Source organism: Tursiops truncatus, chromosome 3 (assembly GCF_011762595.2).
Source record: "Tursiops truncatus isolate mTurTru1 chromosome 3, mTurTru1.mat.Y, whole genome shotgun sequence".
Lineage (NCBI taxonomy): Eukaryota > Metazoa > Chordata > Mammalia > Artiodactyla > Delphinidae > Tursiops > Tursiops truncatus.
This window is the reverse complement of record NC_047036.1, coordinates 162,156,072-162,176,994: the sequence shown is the minus strand read 5'-3', so window position 1 is coordinate 162,176,994 and position 20,923 is coordinate 162,156,072. Positions and strand designations below refer to the sequence as shown.

The 20,923-nt window shown below is 47.2% G+C and overlaps 1 protein-coding gene across 7 annotated transcripts in view; it reads left to right on the top strand.

Annotated features, from left to right (window-relative positions):
* The window catches only part of CACNA1A (calcium voltage-gated channel subunit alpha1 A), a 322,020-nt gene that overhangs the window by 187,364 nt on the left and 113,733 nt on the right, over positions 1-20,923 (top strand). For all 7 annotated transcript variants that reach the window (XM_073803167.1, XM_073803170.1, XM_073803169.1 and 4 more), the window contains 3 exons: positions 8,023-8,114; positions 10,969-11,121; positions 14,904-15,097. In XM_073803167.1, coding sequence (XP_073659268.1) covers positions 8,023-8,114; positions 10,969-11,121; positions 14,904-15,097 — 439 coding nt within the window. The remainder of the gene's footprint in view (positions 1-8,022; positions 8,115-10,968; positions 11,122-14,903; positions 15,098-20,923) is intronic.

Genomic DNA, 20,923 nt, shown 5'->3' with positions numbered 1-20,923 from the left:
GGAAGGGCTGTCTCCTGCCCCGTGACTCTTCTCAAAGAAGGGAAACGCTTTTCCAGAAGCACCCAGCAGACTTTCACTCAGATCCTGTTAAGTACAAGACTGGCTCATGTGACCCATGCTCCCATTGCAAGGAATCCTGGGAGAAAGAGACTATTGGGTATTTTCTGCCTCTTTGATGGAAGGTGGGCTCCATTAGCAAGGGAGGGGGTGGGATTGTCTATCGAGTAGACAACCATCTGTGTCTTCCCTGATTTTTTCCTAGTTTAAGACAAGTCCTGTCATCTACACAGCCTTCCATCTCTTCTGGAATATAGTCTATTAGTTATCACTATGCTTTCCTACATTTCACTTCATTATTTATTCATTCATTCATTCAACAAACATTTATTGAGCACCTACTCTATGCCAGGCACAGTTTTAGGTCCTGGGGATACAGCTGTGAGCAAAACAGATGAAAATTCCTGCCCTAGTGGGGATACATGCTAGAACAACACCATCCAATGGAACTTTCTACAATGATGGAAATGTTCTCTGTATGCGACTGTCCACATGTGGCTGTGAAGCGCTTAAAAGTCAACTGAGGAACTGAAGTTCTCATTTAATTTAAATTAAATTAATAATATATTTAAATAGTTATGTGTAAGTGTGACTAATTTAAATAGTTATGTGTAAGTGTGACTAGTGTGACTGAGGAACTGAATGTCTAATTTAGTTATAAATGTATATTTAAATAACTATATGTAGCTAATGGTTACTGTATCAGGCAGCATGGCTCTAAAGGCCAAGGGATACATCATCGACTTTTCTCTCTTGACACATAAACATACTCAGTTCTCTTCCACCCTAAAAAGACTCTCTTCTCATACCCAGGCTCTTGTTTCCAGTTCCTCTCCTCTTGTTCTCTCCAGCCATCAACCATGGCGAGACTCCCCAGTGTGTAACGGATGCTTTTCATCCCTTGCATCTCATTCATTTATGTGCTGCCCTGGAGACCAATGACCTCTCCTTTCTCGAAACGCTTTTGAACTTGACCCTCAGAGATGACACTCTTCTGCCAGGTCTCCTCCTGCCTCTGTGACTTCTCCCTCTTTTTCACCAATATCTTTCCTCTACTTGTCTCTTTTTTTTTTTTTTGCCCCTCCCCAACATTCCATTGGGGATTCTTGGCTTTTTTCATTTTATCTATCTACCCTGGGATATCTGGTCTACCAGATATCACATTCTTACTTGACCCTCGACCACTCCTGACACATTCACCAAACATGCATTGAGTACCTGCTGCGTCATGAAAGGTGCTGCAGGTACTACCAAAAAAAAGTCTCTGCACAGTCGTAGAGAACAAACGTATGGACACCAAGGGAGTGGGATGAATTGGGAGATTGGGATTGACATATATACACTAATATGTATAAAATAGATAACTAATGAGAACCTGCTGTATAGCACAGGGAACTCCACTTTGCTCTACAGTAGAAACTAACACAACATTGTAAAACAACTATACCCCAATAAAAAAATGTCTCTGACCTCCTGGAGCTGATATTCTAGAAGAGGAGGTGAATAATATATACAACTTAATAAACAATATAATTCCAGAGAGTGAAGGTTCTCTTTATCTGGAGGGGACATGGAAATCCTCTCTGAGAAGAAAAATTTGAGCTGCAATCTGAAGGATTTGAAGAGGGCCAGCTAAGAAAAGAGGGAGAGAGTTGACGGGATGGAGCAAGTGTTTGAAGTAGAAGAGATGGCCAACATATCATTCCCATGGTGGAGAAGAGGTTTTCCCATTGGAAGAACAGAAAGCCAAAGTGCTTGGAGTATAGCACAGAGCAGTCAGTGGGAGTAAAGTCACACAAGGTCTTATGGTCACACTACAGTTTGGATTTTATTCTAAGCCTGATAGAAGCCACTGGAAGGTTTTAATGAGGGAATTACAGAAAACTGGCCTCCCAAACTTAATGTGTCCACCATCCAGCTCTTGACCTTCCTCCAAACCACCCCCTTCCTCCATCATCCCCATCTCAGTTGACAACTCCATCCTTCAGGTAGCCCAGTCTTAATCCCTCTCTCCCACCACATGCTCCATCCTTCCATTGGAAGCCCTGGTGGCTGCCGTATTGTTCTCCATAGTGCTTCACACTATCTGACATACCGTATATTTTCCCACTGTCACTTTTTTTTTAATTTTAATTTTTATTTTTTTTTACATCTTTATTGGAGTATAATTGCTTGACAATGGTGTGTTAGTTTCTGCTTTATAACAAAGTGAATCAGTTATACATATACATATGTTCCCAGGATAGAAAGCCCAGAGATAAACCCACGCACATACGGTCACTTTATCTTTGATAAAGGAGGCAGGAATGTACAGTGGAGAAAGGACAGCCTCTTCAATAAGTGGTGCTGGGAAAACTAGACAGGTACATGTAAAGGTATGAGATTAGATCACTCCCTAACACCATACACAAAAATAAGCTCAAAATGGATTAAAGACCTAAATGTAAGGCCAGAAAGTATCAAACTCTTAGGGGAAAACATAGGCAGAACACTCTATGACATAAATCACAGCAGGATCCTTTTTGACTCATTGTCACTTTGTTCATGGTGGCATCCTCAGGTCCTACCTGAGTGGCTGGTGCATAGCAGGTACTCAATAAACCCTGGTTGTATAAATGGACCACTTGGTGTTCCAGTCATAATCAGAAAGCCATTCTTCCCTTCCCTTTCTTTCCCACCATTGCCCCCACCCCATCCCACAAGCCATGTGAGGTAGAAAACTGGGGTTCAGGAGTCCTGGGGTCCTGGGTTCACATTCTTACTTGGTGGTGTGGACCTCCATGCATTAGTAACTTATCTGGGCTTCAGTTTCCTCCTCTGTAAAATGGGACTCATCCTGCTGGGATGCAGGGAGGACTTGATGAGCCCAGGCATGTTTCCTGGTGCACAGCAGTCAATGGCAGCTATATATAAATCGGGGCCTCCTTTGTACTCCCACTGCCTTTGTCCTAGTTCTAGCCCTCATTACGCTGGTCGACTCTTGTGGCTGCCTCCTAATTCCTCCCTCCATCACCACCAATCTGTCCTTTCAGCTGTCAGGCTTGTCTTCCTCACGCCAACCCTAATCACATCCCTCCCCTGCTCTAAAACCTTACATGACCCTACTGTCCACACGACAAGACCCACCTTCTCTGCCTCCGGTTTCCCCCCACCACGTATCCTAAGGGAAGCCTTCTGCCTCTGTAGGACATTCTCGGCCTGAGAAGCCTTCCCCCTCCTCCTGTTCTCCTCCTAAATCCTTGTCATCCATCCAGGGAGGGGGTCGGGAGATAGTACACCTTGGGTGCCAGCTAAGATTGCACTGGGCGGGCGGGAGGTTGGATTGTCTGCATTTCAGAGGCTCAGAGAAGTTAGGGCAAATTCAGGGTCAGGGTTTAACTCCAGGTCTAAGATTTTGTAACATTTTGTGCTGTGCTGCCTCTTCAGACTTGGGCTCCAAAATCATGCTGTCCCCAGCCCTCCTGTCTGTATTCATTTCCTCCTCGTTCCTGCCTCCTACAGCCCTGAAGCCAAAAGGACTTGAATCTCTCACCCACTTACTGGATAGTCATCTAAGGGCAGAGCTGAGTTCATCTCAGCTTTATCCTTGTGTCCAGTACGACCGGCTCTAAACCCATCATCTCTCACCTGGACCAGGGCCATCACCTCCCCACTAGTCTCCCAGCTTCTGGCCTTGACCCCCAGAGGGGTCTTTTTTTTTTTTTTTTTTGCAGTACGCGGGCCTCTCACTGTTGTGGCCTCTCCCGTTGCGGAGCACAGGCTCCGGACGCACAGGCTCAGCGGCCATGGCTCACGGACCCAGCCGCTCCGCGGCATGTGGGATCTTCCCGGACCGGGGCACGAACCCACGTCCCCTGCATCGGCAGGCGGACTCTCAACCACTGCGCCACCAGGGAAGCCCCGGGGTCTTATTTTAATACAAGTCAGATCATGTCTCTTCAGTGCTCAGAACCCTCCATGACTCCTACTTCACTCGGAGCAAAAGCCAAAGTCCTCACCGTGGCCCACAAGGCCCCGCGCCATCTGCCCCATCACCCCCCAGGCCTCATCTCCTCCCACTGTCACCCTGGCTCACTCAGTTCCAGCCACACTAGCCTCCTTGCTGTTCCTCACATGTACCTTTGCACTGACTGTCCCTCTGCCTAGAGTTTTCCTCTGACATATTCCTGTGGCTCACGTCACATCGTTATCCCACTGACTCTCTCTCCATAACTGAGCTGTGTGGTCCATTCACCACTGGCCACGTGTGGCCATTGAGCACCTGAGCTGAGATGTACCATAAGTGTAGAATGTGCACCAAGATTTCAAAGACGTGCTCCGAAGGGAAGAATGGATAGAATGTCTTGAGAATAGTCTTTCATATTGATTGCCTGTCGAAATGATGCTTCTGATACACCAGGTGAAAGAAACTATATTTATTAAAGTTAATTTTACCTGTTTCTTTTGACTCTTAATGTGGCTACTGGAAAATTTTTAATTTCACCCACGGCTCTTCTTGTTTTTTCCTTTTTTTGTTTTCCTTTTTTCTTTTCTGTTTTTAATGGAAGTATAGTTGATGTGCAATGTTGTGTTAATTTCTGCTATACAGCAAAGTGATTCACTTATACATATATATACATTCTCTTTTTTTATATTCTTTTCCATTATGGTTTGTCATAGGATATTGAATATAGTTCTCCGTGCTGTACAGTAGGACCTTGTTGTTCATCCATTCTATATATAAAAGCTTACATCTGCTAACCCCAGCCTCCCACTCCATCCCTCCCCCACCCCCTCCCCCTTGGCAACCACCAGTCTGTTCTCTATGTCCAACACATGGCTCTTCTTAAAGTTCTACTGGGCAATGCTGGTCTGAACATCCTTAGCTCTGAACTACTTCCCTGCCAGGCAGGAAAGAGCAGTTGGCCTTTACCAACTGATACGTGTGTCATCACTCCCCTCACCCTGCCCCATGCTACCAGTGCAGCCCCTTCTCTGCACTGCTTTTCTCCCTTGTACTCATCACCCTGACATCTGGCATATGTACTGCGTTTATTCTCAGCCTCCCCCATGCAAACAGGGATTCCTATGACTCGTGTCCCCAGGACCTAGACAGGGCCTGGCACATTGTAGGTGCCCAGTTAATGTTTGTGAAGTGAGTGAATGAAAACTCTACAAATGCTTGTCATTCTACTGTGCATGCCCTCACCAATGGCTTTTATCTGCCAAGAAGGAAGAAAGTGAAATAGACTGGTGATCTCTAGGATGGAGTTTTAGGAATGCCAGTGAATATCGGAAAGTTGGGAGAGGAGAAGAAAAATAGAATTCAATGAATGAAAAGTTCTTTGGGGTTGCATGGCATGGCCCCCACCTATACTTCAGCTTCGTGGCACCATCCACATCCCCACCAGGCGCCATCTCATTCTTTGAATTTGCCAAGCTCCTTCCCACCCCAGGCTCTTCGTCTCTGCCATTCCGTCAGCCTGGAAAGTTCTTCCCCCACGGACCAGATTCCTCCTCCTCTCCCATGAGCCCTCAGCTTGAGACGGGGTCCACCCTGGGTCCCAGACGAGTTAACACTACCTGCTGTGTGCCCTCAGAGCAGTGGTTTTCCCCTGCTCTCTCTAAGAACGCATGACACCTGTGACGGATTCATTCTCTGTGTGCCTTTTCTGGTTAAACATTTTTCTCCCACATCAGCTCCATGGGGCAAGGAGGACCTCAGGTATTGCTTTGCCCAGCACACAGGACGTGTTCAGATATGCATTTGTTGATGGTGGAAAAGGAGGTCAGCCCAACCTAATAGACCCGTCTCTGCTCTAGGGATAGCTGGGAACACCCCTGTCTTAGTTTGGTGTGCCGTGCCTCCATATTGACCGTGAAACAAGGATTCAAGTGCAAGTAGCTCATCTGGGAAGCGACTCCGGAAGTGTGGGTGGGGGGCAAGGGTGGGGAGACAAGGAAGAAGGAAGGGTCAAGCAGGTAACCTGCTGCGGGCAGCTGGGCTCAGCCTCTCTGGGAGCCTGTGTAGAGCTCACACCTCAGAGGATCTGGGAGGAGGGGCAAGGGAGCTGGGGAATTCATCCACCTACTCCCAGCAATCTTTGGTGGAGGGCTGCTCTCACAGGGGAATTCACTCCCTGGGCCTGTCTCAGCTTCAAAGAAAGTCCTGAGACAAAGGCGTGCCAATATTGGTTATTTACAGACGCAGATACTGGTTGTCTCAAAGACAAAGAGATGTACTATATATAAAATAGATAATCACCAAGGACCTACTGTATAGCACAGGGAACTCTACTCAATATTCTATAATAATCTCTATGGGAAAAGAATCTGAAAAAGAGTGGATGTATGTATATGTATAACTGAATCACTTTGCTGTACACCTGAAGCTAACACAACATTGCAAGTCAACTATACTCCAATATAAAATAAAAATTAAATTAAAAAAAAGACAAAGATGGGACTTCCCTGGTGGCGCAGTGGTTAAGAATCTGCCTGCCAGTGCAGGGGACACAGGTTCGAGCCCTGGTCCGGGAAGATCCCACATTCCGCAGAGCAGCTAAGCCCATGTGCCACAACTACTGAGCCTGCACTCTAGAGCCCGCGAGCCACAACTACTGAGCCCGCATGCCACAACTACTGAGCCCATGTGCCGCAACTACTGAAGCCCGCACGCCTAGAGCCCACGCTCCACAACAAGAGAAGCCACCGCAAGGAGAAACCCGCGCACCGCAACAAGGAGTAGCCCCTGCTCACCGCAACTAGAGAAACCCCACGCACAGCAACGAAGACTCAATGCAGCCAAAAATAAATAAATAAATAAATTTATTTTTTAAAAAGACAAAGAGACGTAGATACTGGGTATTCACAGATGCAGATATGGTTGTTCAAAGTAAAAGTCATAAGATCCAGATCCCTGGACAAAACTGAAGACACCCCCAAATTATTTGCATGGTCTCCCTCCTCTTAACCACAGAGCCCTCTGTTTTTCAGCATTTCTTGCCCATCATGTGAGGCTCCAACAACAGGGTCTTCTGTGGCATAGTCCCATGGTGGTTCCTACTACATTTCTTATTCAGGAAACGCGTCTGGGGGTTCCTTGGGTTGAGGAGGATCTCTGAGACCCCTTTTCTCACCAGCAATACTTTTTACAAATGAGGTCTTAGGATGGGGTCTTTACGGGGGGGCTTTCTAAGGGAGGGTCCTCTCACCTATCACCGTGATTATTACTCACCTGTATTTGCAGGAGTGACTTTTTGCCCTGAGGTTCGGGGTCTGTAGCCGCCTTCTGGAGCTGATGTCAGCTGGTCCACCCCAGCAGGGCTACACCCATTGTTTGGGTTGTTTGAGTAGCTTAGTACACTTCCTTTGTTCTGGGCACAATGCCAAACACCTCACATGTATCAATTCATTTAATCCTCACACCCCTTTGATGTGTAGGTACTGTTGTGATCCCTGTTTTACAAAAGGGGGAACTGAGGCATGGAGAGGGGAAGTAACTTGCTCAAGGTCACCCAGCTGGGAAGTGGCAGAGCTGAGATTTGAACCCATGCTGGCTGGGATCTTAACACTAAACTGCTTTCTTGCCAGTTGATAAAGAGACCTGAGCCCCAAAGGATCTGCCACTCCCCCGGTCCTTCCCCCAGGGCCTCCCAGCCTCCCCAGGATCCATCCTGATTGTGAGTTGCAAAATACACTGAAAGTCCCCCCCAACCAGGTGCCACAGGAAGCTTCTGTTCTTCTCAGCCGAATGTTTACTGAGTATCATCGACCATACACCTATCTGGGGTCTTCGTAAATCATCTTTTATCCTGTGAAACAGGTACTATTAACACTGTTTTACAGGTGACAAAACCGAAGCCCAGCCATGTCAAGTCACCTGCCTGTGGTCACCCAGCCAATACACCACCACATCGAACCCCCGCCCACCTGTCTGACCCTGAAACCCACCTTCTGCTTTCTGTTCTGGCTTCTTTCTTCCAGCATCTTGGCAACAGTTGGGACGGAGTTTGACCTAAGAACGCTGAGGGCAGTTCGAGTGCTGCGGCCGCTCAAGCTGGTGTCTGGAATCCCAAGTGCGTGAGTTTCCAACCGTGACCAGGGGTCTGCTCAGGGGTCCCGCGAGCCCTTGGTTTCCGCTCTGCATAGCGTGTCCCAGGAACCCTTGGGTGCTTCCCCAGCCTGGGTCAGGGCAGCCTCCACTTCGGGGAAGTCCCTCAGGGGACTCCCCACCAGGCATCTGGCTGCAGGTCTGGATGGGCTCCTGAAAGCCAGCCAGGAGCCTCACCCATCACCACAGCACCCATTTATTGAGCATTTCTCTATCAGGAGCCATGGGAAGCGCCACCCAGGTCCTCCTACTCACAACCCTGTGAAGTCGATAATGCTGATATCTCCATTTTACAGATGGGGAAACTGAAGCTCAGGGCGGCTGAATAATTTGAGCAAAGTCACGTGGCTGAGAATGGCAGAATTAGGAGTTAGCCAGTCTGACCCCAAGCCTGGGAATACTGGTGGCAATGACCGTTACCATTCATTGAGCGCCTACTGTGTACCGGGCACAGCAGAAAGAGCTTTTTGTGTATTATCTTAGTTCATCCTCACAATCACCCAGTGAACCCATTTCACAGATGGAAAGGTGGAGGCTCAGAAAGGTCAAATGACTCACCTGAGTTCTTAAAGCTTGACGGCAATGAGCTCCAAAGTCTATACCCTCATCCTCCAGGGATGCTTCTACTCCAGATCCTTTGGGGGTGGCTGCACGATACAGGGTCAGGATTAGGTTCAGCTGGGGAAAAAAAAAAACAGGGCTAGACATTTTCTGTCCTACTGCTTCAGTAGTAGTAGTAGTAATAATAATAATAATTCCTATTTTTTTAACATCGTTATTGGAGTATAATTGCTTTACACTGTTGTGTTAGTTTCTGCTGTATAACAAAGTGAATCAGCTATATGCATACATATATCCCTATATCCCCTCCCTCCTGCCTCCCCCTCCCACCCTCCCTATCCTCCCCCTCTAGGTGGTCACAAAGCACCGAGCTGATCTCCCTGTGCTATTATTTTTTATTTATAAGCACTTACTATGATCTCCCTGTACTATTAATTTTTATTTATAAGCACTTACTGTGTACCAGGCACTGTTCTAAGTATGTGACATGTTTTTAACTCATTAATCCTCACAACAAGCCTGTGAAGTAGGTTCTGTTATTACCACCATTTTACGTTTCATTAGCTTCGTTCTTCAGGTTCCTTGCCATCCAGATTCAAAGAGTAAGATTTTCTACATAACCACCAGCAGGGTCTTTTTGTTAGAGAGAAGGCATTTCTACTCAGGTGTCTGCAAGATTCCAGTGGGTGCCTACGTCGTATTAAATCAAGGGCCATCCCAAAGCTAATACTAATAAGAATTTTTGTCTAATGACCACCTATGATGTGCCAGGGACTTTGCTAGGCATGAAGCCTCTCATTTAACCCTGAGAGGGAGGTGCTATTCTAATCCCCATTTACAGACGAAGAAACCAAGGTTCAGAATGGGAACTTCCCTGGAAGCAGATTTAGATAGGTGTTCAGATGCACTTGCTTTATGGAGGGAGTGCTGTCAGGAGAGAGAGAATGAGGGCAGCAGGACGGGGTAGCAGAAGAATCTGAACAAGGATGCCGTCTCAGCCGGATCCTGCAGGGAGCTCTGGAGTGTGAATAGCGTCAGAGCTGTTTCCCACTTGAGGCAACAGGCTGGTCTTTTGTACTCCTGTGGTCAGTTATTGGGGGTGGGAGGTGGGGAAGCGATAGCCTCCCAGGTGAGGAGCTTTGGATAACCAAGGGCAATACTATGAAAAGAGGAGCATCTGGGAGCCGTTAGCAGCAAATGCCCACAGCACCTGGAGGGAGGGTCCACCAACAGCAAAGGAGATCTGGCCTGGACATCAACTTCAGACAGTGTCCAGAGCCTTAGCCACTCTGCCACGTGCATCAATCACCCTTACATTTTGGACCCCTTGGAGTAGCGTAGTCCCCCTGTGGTCTCCACCCATCAGGAGGTGCTAATCGTGGGCCATGGGAAGTTCTTCTCATCAAGAAGCAAGACCCAAGCTATATGTTTGAATCCTCATTTTAACCATAGACTTTCCTAAACATACAGAACGGTGGTTACAAACAGAGGATTTGACATCATTCTGACCTGGATTTCAAATCCTGGCCCTGTTATTTATCATGCCCTAAGGTGAATCATGACATCCGCTGAGCTTTGCTTCCCACCTCTGTAAAATGGGGATAATTTTACACGTGTGCCTGCCTCATGGGGTTGTTGCTAAAAGCCAATGAAATAATGTCTGGTTTCTCAGAGTTGAAACTAGGACATTGACTGCTTTCCCAGGCAGAGCTGCAACTAGCGTATATGGCGCCTCTGTATGAATTAGGAAAAGACGCCCTCTCTTGGTGGAAAGAAGTTAGAAAAAGTCACCCCGCTCTGGGTGAAAGCCACCCGACACCCAAGAACGGGGCTCAGAAAGCCATGAATTTCCACCTCCTTCTTGCCCAAAAGGTCATCAAATGGGACAGCCTACGTCCAATACTTTTAAAAATATTTTAAAGATAAAAAGTGGGGAATTCCCTGGCGGTCCAGTGGTTAGGACTCCGAGCTTTCACTGCCGTAGTCCCGGGTTCAGTCCCTGCTTGGGGAACTAAGATCCCACAAGCTGCACGGCGCGGCCAAAAAAAAACCAAAAAAGAAAGTGCTCTAAAATATTAGGAGGAATTGTTCCTATTATTATAACGAGCAGCCTCTGTGTCTTCCATCTATCTTCCCTCACTCTCGCCCAGTCCCCAGCCTCCTGCATGCTCTGGGTTCCCTCAGGAGGCATCTTGGGGGTGGGATTTGGGGGTGCCTTCTCACGGGCCTGTGGGGCCTCTCTCTGTGTGTTTCCCCAGGTTTACAAGTCGTCCTGAAGTCGATCATGAAGGCAATGATCCCCCTGCTGCAGATCGGCCTCCTCCTATTTTTTGCAATCCTTATTTTTGCAATCATAGGGTTAGAATTTTATATGGGAAAATTTCATACCACCTGCTTTGAAGAGGGCACAGGTAGGTCCGAGCAGCAGCATATTTTTTTCCCAACCTTCCTCCCCTTTCTTTTCTCCCTTAGGGATAAGCTCCTGCAAGGGATCTACAGGGGTTTGCTTCTTTCTCCTGGAAGCTGGGAGAACCTCCTCCCGAAAGCACTGCAGGCAAGGCAGGGGGTGAAACAGTCCCCGAGATCTCGGTTGTCGCTGGGGCATTGCATTGGGGTCCCCGAGAAGCTATCTCGGGGTGAGTGGTTTATTTGGGAAGTGGTCCCAGGAAGCACCATCAGAGGAGTGGAGAAGTGAGACAGGGAAGGGAAAACATCTAGTAAAGGGGGTGTTATCAAGTAGGTTACCATCTTGGGCAACCAGACCTCCGTTCCATTGGGCACCTCGGGGAAACAACGTACGTCACGCTCAGAGCCATCCCACACGTGGGGCGAGGGAGCTGGCTACTTATCCACCAACTTCTGTCCGACATTGGCAAGGACTGCCCCCTGGGAGGGCATTAAGGCCCTGGCACTGCTGGCTGCCCTGACACTGGGCTGGAGCACGTATCAGAGGTGTTTTTGGTGGGCGCACGTAGGGGCAAATGACGGCAGCATGTAGGCGCAGTGCCCACAGCCTCTGCCTAGTTACCTTGCAGCGACCCCAGGCCCTAACGCATGCTGAGTTCTAAAGCCTCCTTTCCCTGGAGGAGAGAGTCGAGGATGGCTTCTGGTCTCCCCCGAATGTGCCATGAAGACATCCCGCTGGGAGTCTTGGCACCAGCCAGTCAGAACCAGAGCGCAAGCAGGATCTTGGCTCATCCGCTCCCGGCACTATGCCAGCGTCAACCCCTTAGCTGCTGGATCAGGAAAGCAGGGTGGGCGCAGGAGAAAATCCAGGAGGGCCGGGAGGCACAGCCCCGGTGCTCATCTCTGACTCAGCAGTGGGGCAACGTGGTTGTCCAATGCTCTCCACACATTCAAGGACCCGATAGCTTCCAGATACATCTTTGATTAAATCCCCTGCTATCCAAACCTAGCTACTTGCTCTCTGACCAAGAACCAAATGAAATCAAATAGGAGGGAAGCCTGTATTTCAATATTTGGACCACGGGCCGCCTCAGTGTGGACCGGCTGAATGACAGCGCTAGTCGTGCGTCAAAGAAACTGTGAACTGAGACAGTTAAAGCCCAGAGGGGAGCCCGTTGGGAAGGGAAAGAGATTTCAGGCCTGTCTTATTAGGAAGAAGATTCTGACCAGGAGTGGTTTCCCATCCACCTTCTCTTCCCGATGACCCCTGGGTAGCAGAGCCCTCTCCCCAGACCTCCCAGAGGGTAGCAAAACCCAGTAAGGAAGGTTTATTTGAGATGCTTTCATTGCCTCCTTTTTCTTGCTCCTCCCGTCTCCTTCTCTCCTGGGCTTGTGAAGTTTGCTCAATATGGGATGTCCTAATTATTTCTTTCCCCGATGAAGAAGGTGTTAATTGAGGCAGAGCTATTTCTGCTCCTGGCCTCGTCACCCAGGCAGAAATGCTAGAGGGAGAGATACAGGGCAGGGCCCCTCGGAAAAATCAGCCGAAGATAAAGGAACCAGGATTCCTGGATCCTAGGTTTCTTGTTGTTGTTGTTGTTTTCTCTTTTTCTCTCTCTCTCTCCAGCAAAGGGGACAGAGGACTGGCTTGAGTCTGAATTGAGGTTTTAAGGGGACAGATGTGGGCGGGGCAACCGGAGGGTAGGAGGCCTTGATTTAGGGAGGATGACTGAAAAGCTCGCAATTAAAAATATAAGGCATGTGAGTAAGAGACAGATATAAACAGACACCCAGGCAGCAGGTTAATTTTAAAATATATTTATAATCAAATTCCTCAGACTCTCTGGATGGTTGCTTTTCTAGAAGCAGCCCTCAGAGTGTTTCGTGATGAGGGGGCAGGTGGGGGGTTGGGGGGAGCGGGTCGCAATGAAGAACACCACTAGGCAAAGCTGCTAAAGACAGACAGGTTTTCCCTTGCAGACAGGTTCTCCTTATCATCAGGAACCCGGTTCTTGTGTGCCCAGCACTGCGCTAAACACCCAGAGAAATGCCAAGGAGAAGTGGAAGCGTCCTCCTTTCTAAGAGCTTCCAAAATAGTTTGAGGAAACAAGACCCCTTGTCTGCAACGAGTCCATAGCAATGCACGTTTGTGCTGCTTTTGTCTCCTCACCAAATGTGAACATTTGGGAGCCATTGTAGCCCTGAGGAAAGAAAGGGACCAGTGTTCACTGGGCTAACCCGGGGGCGGGTGGCGGGGGGTAGTGCACATTGGTGGATAGGTATTGAGCCAGACTTGGACACAAGGTGGAAATGGAGAAGGTTTTGGACAGAGGTGACCTTCCCAACAAACAATGGTTCTCATTCATTACAGGAACCCATGGAATTTTCCCCCTTGCCCTGAGCCTTATGTTTAAAAGATTTTGCCTTCCAATCTGTATTCATTAAATAATAGCCCCTGTACCAAATCTGGCCTGAGTGGGGAAGGGGTTTCCCACAACTTAAAATAGTGGCCGATGTGTCATCGCTTCTTGAGTAGTAGGTGTCCCTTCTGAGGTGGTAAATGTCATTTTGCAGGACCTAGAGTTTCTATTTAACCGGAGTTTCAAAGGCCAATAAGATTCATGCATTCTATGTTGGTTTATTTCACTCTGTTGCTTACTAAGTGGAGGTTAAGGATGGACTGCAAAGCCTGTATGTAGGCTATATATAGCCTATATATAAATATATCACATTGAGATATATTTTTGTTTTGTGGGAGCTTGAGTTTACACACTCAGCTGTTTGATTTTTTGTCGGACAGTGTCACTGTCTGAAAACCTTCAAAAGTATCGTTCACTGGATAGAATTCCCTCATATCCGCGGCTCTGGTCCAATGGGGGAAAGCCTGGGATATTCTGTGCTCCCCTAACTCCCCCAGAACAGCTCCCTGAGCCCAATACATCTCAAGAAAAAAAAATGAGTCAGGCTACAGAAGAATAACACAACACAATTGACAAATTTGTCCTAATGGAAGTCTGGAGAACACTGCCCCCAACCACCTCAAAATGCACACAGCACAGTTACCAAAACTGACTGTATTGGGGACCTTAAAGTGCATGTCGACAGATTTCAAAGGGCAGAATAATACAAAACATATCCTCTGACCACAGCGCAATTAAGCTGGAAATCAAAGTTTTTGGAAATTAGAAGACATGCTTCTTAGTTGTGGATGCAATGGTAGGATGTCTGAGATTTGCTTTAAGAATATTTTAGTGGCAAGGTAAAATATTTTAGTATGGGGAGGGGATGTGGATGAAACAAGATTAGCCCTGAGTTGATAAATGTTGAAATTGATGATAGGTACAGGGGAATTCATTATATTATTCTATTTTTATAGATATATGACAAATTTTTAGTGCTTCCTGGTTATCCAGGAGTCAAAGAAGAAATAATAATGGAAATTGCTAACTATTTTACTTGAACAATAATGATACTAATGCATGACAGAATTTGTGAGATGCAGTTAAAGCTGTATTTAAAGAGTAGTTTATAGCCTTAAGGAACATTAACTCATCCCAAAAGTCGAGGAAAAGAACAAAAAAGGAACAACGCTTAGAGAAGAAATTAATGAAATGGAAAACAATGAATAGGTCAACAAAGCCAAACACTTTGCTTTTTGGAAAAAGACTGATAAATTCATCTCAATGGCCATTTTTCTTCAACAGCATTGAATCTTCGCTGGCTCCTGTTTCTCAGAGCTGGTTTTGCCGGCCCTTTCCCCTGATTTTTCTCCCCTTCCCTTTCATAGATGACATTCAGGGTGAGTCTCCAGCTCCGTGTGGGACAGAGGAACCTGCCCGCACCTGCCCCAATGGGACCAAATGTCAGCCCTACTGGGAAGGGCCCAACAATGGGATCACTCAGTTCGACAACATCCTCTTTGCAGTGCTGACTGTTTTCCAGTGCATCACCATGGAAGGGTGGACTGACCTCCTCTACAACGTAAGTGACAAGGGGTCATGGAGAGCCAGGACCAGCCAACTCCTGAGGCTGCAGTGGAGGGAACCTGAGCCGGGGAGGCAGCCGAAGGACAACTCAACACGGCCCCAGGAGAGCCGGCCTGAGGCTCAGTCCTTTGAGGATATGGGAGTGTTGTCCTCAGAACTCTAAGTAGAGAAGGGCCCTCGGGAGATGGAGATCTAGAGGGCACACAGATGCTGAATAATTTTTAATTGCACAAGTTTTTAAATATAATTTTAGATTTTTGAATATGCAAAGGTTGTGTAAGTTAAAAACCAACATAGATGAGAGATAGGGAAGTGTCCTTGAGCACCTATGCAAAGGGGCTCTGCACTGGAGCCCTCACTGGCCCTCCTCCAGCCATGCCCCTCCCTATGGGGCTGACAGGAAATGTCTACCAGGAGCTAGTGCCACCACCACTCCACTTTCTAGATCACATTTTGAGTCATCTTAGATCCTAGAATTCCCTCCCCAAGCCCAGATTCCATGGACTTGCATGAGATTCTTCCATGGGTCTGTTCTCTGACTACACCACCCATTTGTATCCCCTGAGGGCCAAGGGTGTCCTTGGGGTGGCTGTTGGCACAGATGTGGCTGCAGTTTGGACATGCAAGGTGGTGTGTCCATGCATGTGTGTGTGGAGCACCCCCTCCCCTGCCTCCAGGTGGCAGGCCATGGTCAAGGGGCAGGGAAGCCTGTCCCCACGCCATTATCCAGTGCAGACATCCAGATTCTAAATTCCAGACTGACCTTCCAAGTGCTTATGAAGGTGTGTTTGTAAAGGAGACACATACAGCACATTTTATTTAGGAGCTTTTAAATATTTACACATATATATGGGCCTCGGTTGGTACTCTTGTCCTAGGTCTTGAAAATGTTAAGTTCAGGTCAGAAAAGATGTACACTCCTACCTGCCCCCCCCCTTCCATCCTGCATAGCATCTCTAGGAACAGACAGCAGATTTGAGATGCTCAGGCTCTTTCTTGGCCCTGACCTGCAAAGAGCTTGGGCTAAAGGCTACACCCAGTTGGCCAAAGCTTGCTTGGGCTCTAGGTTTTTTTCTTTTCTTTTTTTTTTTATTCTATTTATTTATTTATTTTTGGCTGCATCGGGTCTTCGTTGCTGCGTGCAGGCTTTCTCTAGTTGTGGCGAGCTGGAGCTACTCTTCGTTGTGGTGCGTGGGCTTCTCATCTCGGTGGCTTCCCTTGTTGCGGAGCATGGGCTCTAGGCATGCGGGCTTCAGTAGTTGTGGCTCGCGGGCTCTAGAGCGCAGGCTCAGTAGTTGTGGCGCACAGGCTTAGTTGTTCCGCAGCATGTGGGATCTTCCCGGACCAGGGCTCAAACCCGTGTCCCCTGCACTGGCAGGCAGATTCTTAACCACTGCACCACCAGGGAAGTCCCTAGGTTTTTTTTCTTTACAAGGCTATTGCAAGAGGAGGCTTCAGAGGGATATGAACCCTCCTGGGAGTGAAACAGAACTGGGAGACAGGAAGGTAAGGAAACTTAGGCAGAGAGTGGGGGTGGAGAACAGGAGCTAAGTAAAGTGTGAACATGGAAACAGGTTATATCATGGGATTGGACATCCAGAAAAAGGGTCCAAGGTTCATAGGAAGACAATGGAGATGAGCTCAGTGGTGGATGAGGAAGTGTGAGCAGGGACACGAATTTCCAGAGGGTTCTATAGTTGTAAGCACCATCATCTTAGGGGATATTTGCCCTGGAAGCTTAGAGCTGAATCACCTTGGGGGAAGCAAACTCGGGGGAAACAGTTGAGAGAACAGAGTCAGGCATCAGGCTGCTTGGGTTCCCCTCCCGACTCCACCACTTCCTTGCTGTGCAACCTTGGACAAGTCACTTGGGCTCTCTGTGCCTCCATTTCCATGTGTGCAAAATGAGGAGAAGTACAGTCCTACCTCACAGGGCACAAGGACTGAGTGAGGTGAATATATGTGAAGATTTAGAACAGTGCATGGTCCAAATTTGTAGGCCAAATTTTCCACCCCAAAGGGCACTGCTTTTAAAAAATGTAAATGAATTTTTCAGTGTGAAAACTCCAGCAGCGCCTGAAGAAGTGGAGTGAGCCATTGGGTCCCACTTGATGTGCCACTCTCACCCCACTGGTAACCGCCACTAACTCAGAGTAGCCTTCTAGAACTTTCCATGCACTTACATCCCACAGTCACGCTTTGGGTGGAAACCCAGGGAGCAAGGATTTGAGCCTGATGCGAGCCTAGAGCAGTGATAAATTACCACAAACCGGGTGGCTTAAAACAACAGACATTTATTACCTCACAGTATGGAGGCCAGAAGGTGTCAGCAGGGCCAGGCTCCCTCCAAAGGTTCTCGGGGAGAATACTTCCTTGTCTCTTCCAGCTTCTGGGGGCTGCCAGCGATCCTTGGCATTCTTTGGCTTATAGATTATCTGTTGTCCACTCGAATACCCCATCTTCACATGGCCATATTCTTATAAGGACCCTGGTCGTGTTGGCTTAGGGCCCACCCTACTCCAGTACAACGTCATCTTAACTAATTACATCTGCAGCAACCCCATTTCTAAATAAGGTCACATTCTGAGGTCCTGGAAGTTAGGACTTCAACAGATCTTGGTGGGGCAGGGGTGGTGGGGACGTAATTCAATTCATAACATCTCCCAGATGAAGTGCTTGCACCTGAACCCTTGTCTGGGGCTTCCTAAATTAAGACAACCTCCCCCCCACCCTGAAACACGACCACTAGGACAACTCATTGCTAAGGGCAGGGGCTAAGTGGCATTTTTGAGTTTCTGCTGACAAGGACAGAGCTATTGCTTTTCCAGACTCATTTGGGTCCTGCCCTTGTGCTCTGCCATTTGCAAGGCCTGCCCTAGGACTCCCTTAGCTCCATCCAGCCACAGGCAGGCACAGTGTCTGGACTATCTGTCCTTTTATGCTTGTGCTAGAGCCAAGCCCATGAGCATGACCTCACCATCCACTATCAGGTGAGATCCATGGGAAGGGTCCAGAAGCACCTGCTCCAAGCATCTTAGAATCCACAGGCACAGATGCCAGATGGATGTCATCCAGCTGGGTGGGCAGTGCTTTATGATCCCAACATCTCATTTCTTTTCTCAGTATCATTGAAACCCATTTGTTTATTCCATAATTACTTATTGAGTGCCTACTGTGTGCCGGGAAATGATCAGGTGATCAGGGACAACACAATGAAGAAGACAGACAAAAATCCCCATCCTTGTAGGGGAGACAGATGTGACCAATAAACATTATAAATAATAAACTACTCAGAAAGTGGAAGATAGACGTTAAGCAAATACATAATGTGGGACGTGGTGACATGACCTGTGTCATCCTATGAGGACAACAGCAGGATAAAAGGTCAGGTGTTGGGGTGTGGGGGCTAGTTTAGGTCAGGCAATGAGGGAAGGCTCCTCAGAGGAGGTGACATTTCCACAGAGATGGAGAGAGCCAGGCAGATGTTTGGGGAAAGAGCGTTCTTGGCAAAGGGAACAGCAGCTCGCCTACACGGTGTGCTGGGGCCCCGTCCAGGTTTTTCCCTTTTCAATTTGTCTCTTTTCTTTCCCACTTGGCTTCCTGGTTAAAGTGCCTTTTAGAAAAAGCCTAACCTTAACTAATCAGCACCACTGTCGAAGATTTATATCGGGATGTGCACCCCAGCGTTATTTGTAAAAATAGAACAAAACTGGAAGCAACTGGTTAAATACCGTATGGTCCCTCCATATGATGGAGTATCATGTCATTAAAAATCATCTGTTGGGAGAATATTTAAGGATGTGGGGAAATGCTCACCATATAATGACAAGTGGGGGGGGGCTGATTTTAAAAAAAGAATCAAGGTGAGATAAGGCTATGTCTTAGTCACCTCCGGCTGACATTACAAAACACCATAGACTGGGCAGCTTAGACAGCAGAAATGTACTTTCTCACAGTTCTGGAGGCTGGAAGTCTGAGATCAGGGTGTCAGCGTGGTCCGGTTCTGGTGAGGGCTCTCTTCCCGGCTTGCAGACGGCTGCCTTCTCACTGTGTCCTCACATGGTGAGGGCAGAGAGAGAGAGAGAGAGAGCAAGCTCTCTGGGATTAGTGACTTTTACAAGGACACTAATCTCATCATGCGGGCCCCACTCTCATGACCTCCTGTAACCCTAATCACCTCCCAAAGGCCCCATCTCCAAATGCCATTACATCGGGGATTAGGGCTTCAACACATGAATCGGGTTGGAGAAGGGACACCATTCAGTCCGTAGAACCTTATAATCTCAAGTGTGTAATTTTGAAAATATAAGGAAAAAAGGCTGGAGTCCGCTGTACCAAGATGGCCTTTAGGTAGTGGGATTTGGGAATCTTTATCTTCTTGATACTTCTCTATATTGTCAAAATTTTCTAAAATGAGCACAATTTACTTTTATCCTCTTTTTTTTAAATTGAAGGATAGTTGATTTACAATATTGCATTAGTTTCAGAGGTATAGCATAGTAATTCAGTTATTTTTTTGCAGATTATATTCCATTTTAGGTTATTACAAAATATTGAGTACAATTCCCTGTGCTATACAGTAAATCCTTGTTGCTTATCTATTTTATGTATAGTAGTTTCATAATTTACTTTTATAATCAGGGAGTGCATTTAAACTTGTCTTGCTAAGAGTTTAGGAGGAAAAAGATTTTTGGTTACTCGTAGACCAGGAGATGGGGAGGAAGGACAGGAAAAAGAGCATTTTCTGGGTGCCCATTGTATGCTGGGTGTTTTTATCTTATATTACCTGTCCAGAGAGAGTCCACGTCAAAATATATAAATTACTTATTGATTGACATAACAATAATAAATGGTCATTTTATTGCTTTATTATTAAATAAACAAAATAAGTGAAGAAGAGACAAATCTTCCCTACAAAAGAATTCCATTTAGTATATATAGACAGTCCCCCTCCAAGAATGGAGTTTAATCTTTCCCCCACCCCCAGTTTGAGGATGGGCTGGACTTAGTGACTCACTTCTAAAGAAAAACATAAGGAAAGGACATATATCATTTCACAGTGGAGAAACCTAGAAGACACCACCTTAACCAAGTGACAACTTTTGACATCCCAGTGGATGTGTGATCATAGGATCTTTGATTTCCTATGATGAGGAGGGAACCTCACCTCCGGGGTTTTCTTCTCAAAGACTCATAACCCCATAATCGTAGGCAAAACATCAGACAAACCCAGATTGGAGGGCGTTCTTGCAGGATACCTGAGCAGTTCTCTTCAAGACAGTCAAGGTCGTGACAAACAAGGAAAGACTGAGAAACTGACCCAGACCAGAGGAGCCTAAGGAGGTGTGAGGACTAAATGAAACGGTGGATCCTGCATGGGATCCTGAAACGGGGGCAAACCCAAATAAAGTCTATAAATAACTGGTGAAGGAGAGATTACTGTCACCCATGTTACAAATAAGACTCTGGTCGAGAAAGTTGCCGGAGGTGGCCAGACAGAAAATGGCAGTACCAGCCTGCGAGCTCTGCATTCCTCTTCCCTGTGCTCTGAGCTGAACCCAGAGAAATAGATATTGGTGGAGAGGGGGAGAGAGGTGGGGGGTTGAGAGAGGGAAAGAGAGGGAGGGAGAGAGGAAGGGCGGGCGGGAAGGAGGGCAGTTAATTTTCAAAGGAGGAACTTCTTAAAACTCTCACTAAGTCTGGGGCAGAAAGATGGAAGATTGGAAGCAAAGAGAATCCACCTGAAAGAATTTTAAACCTTGTTGAGGCACAGACCCCTTTGTCAGTGTAATGATTTTTAAAGTCTAATAAATGAAAAGAC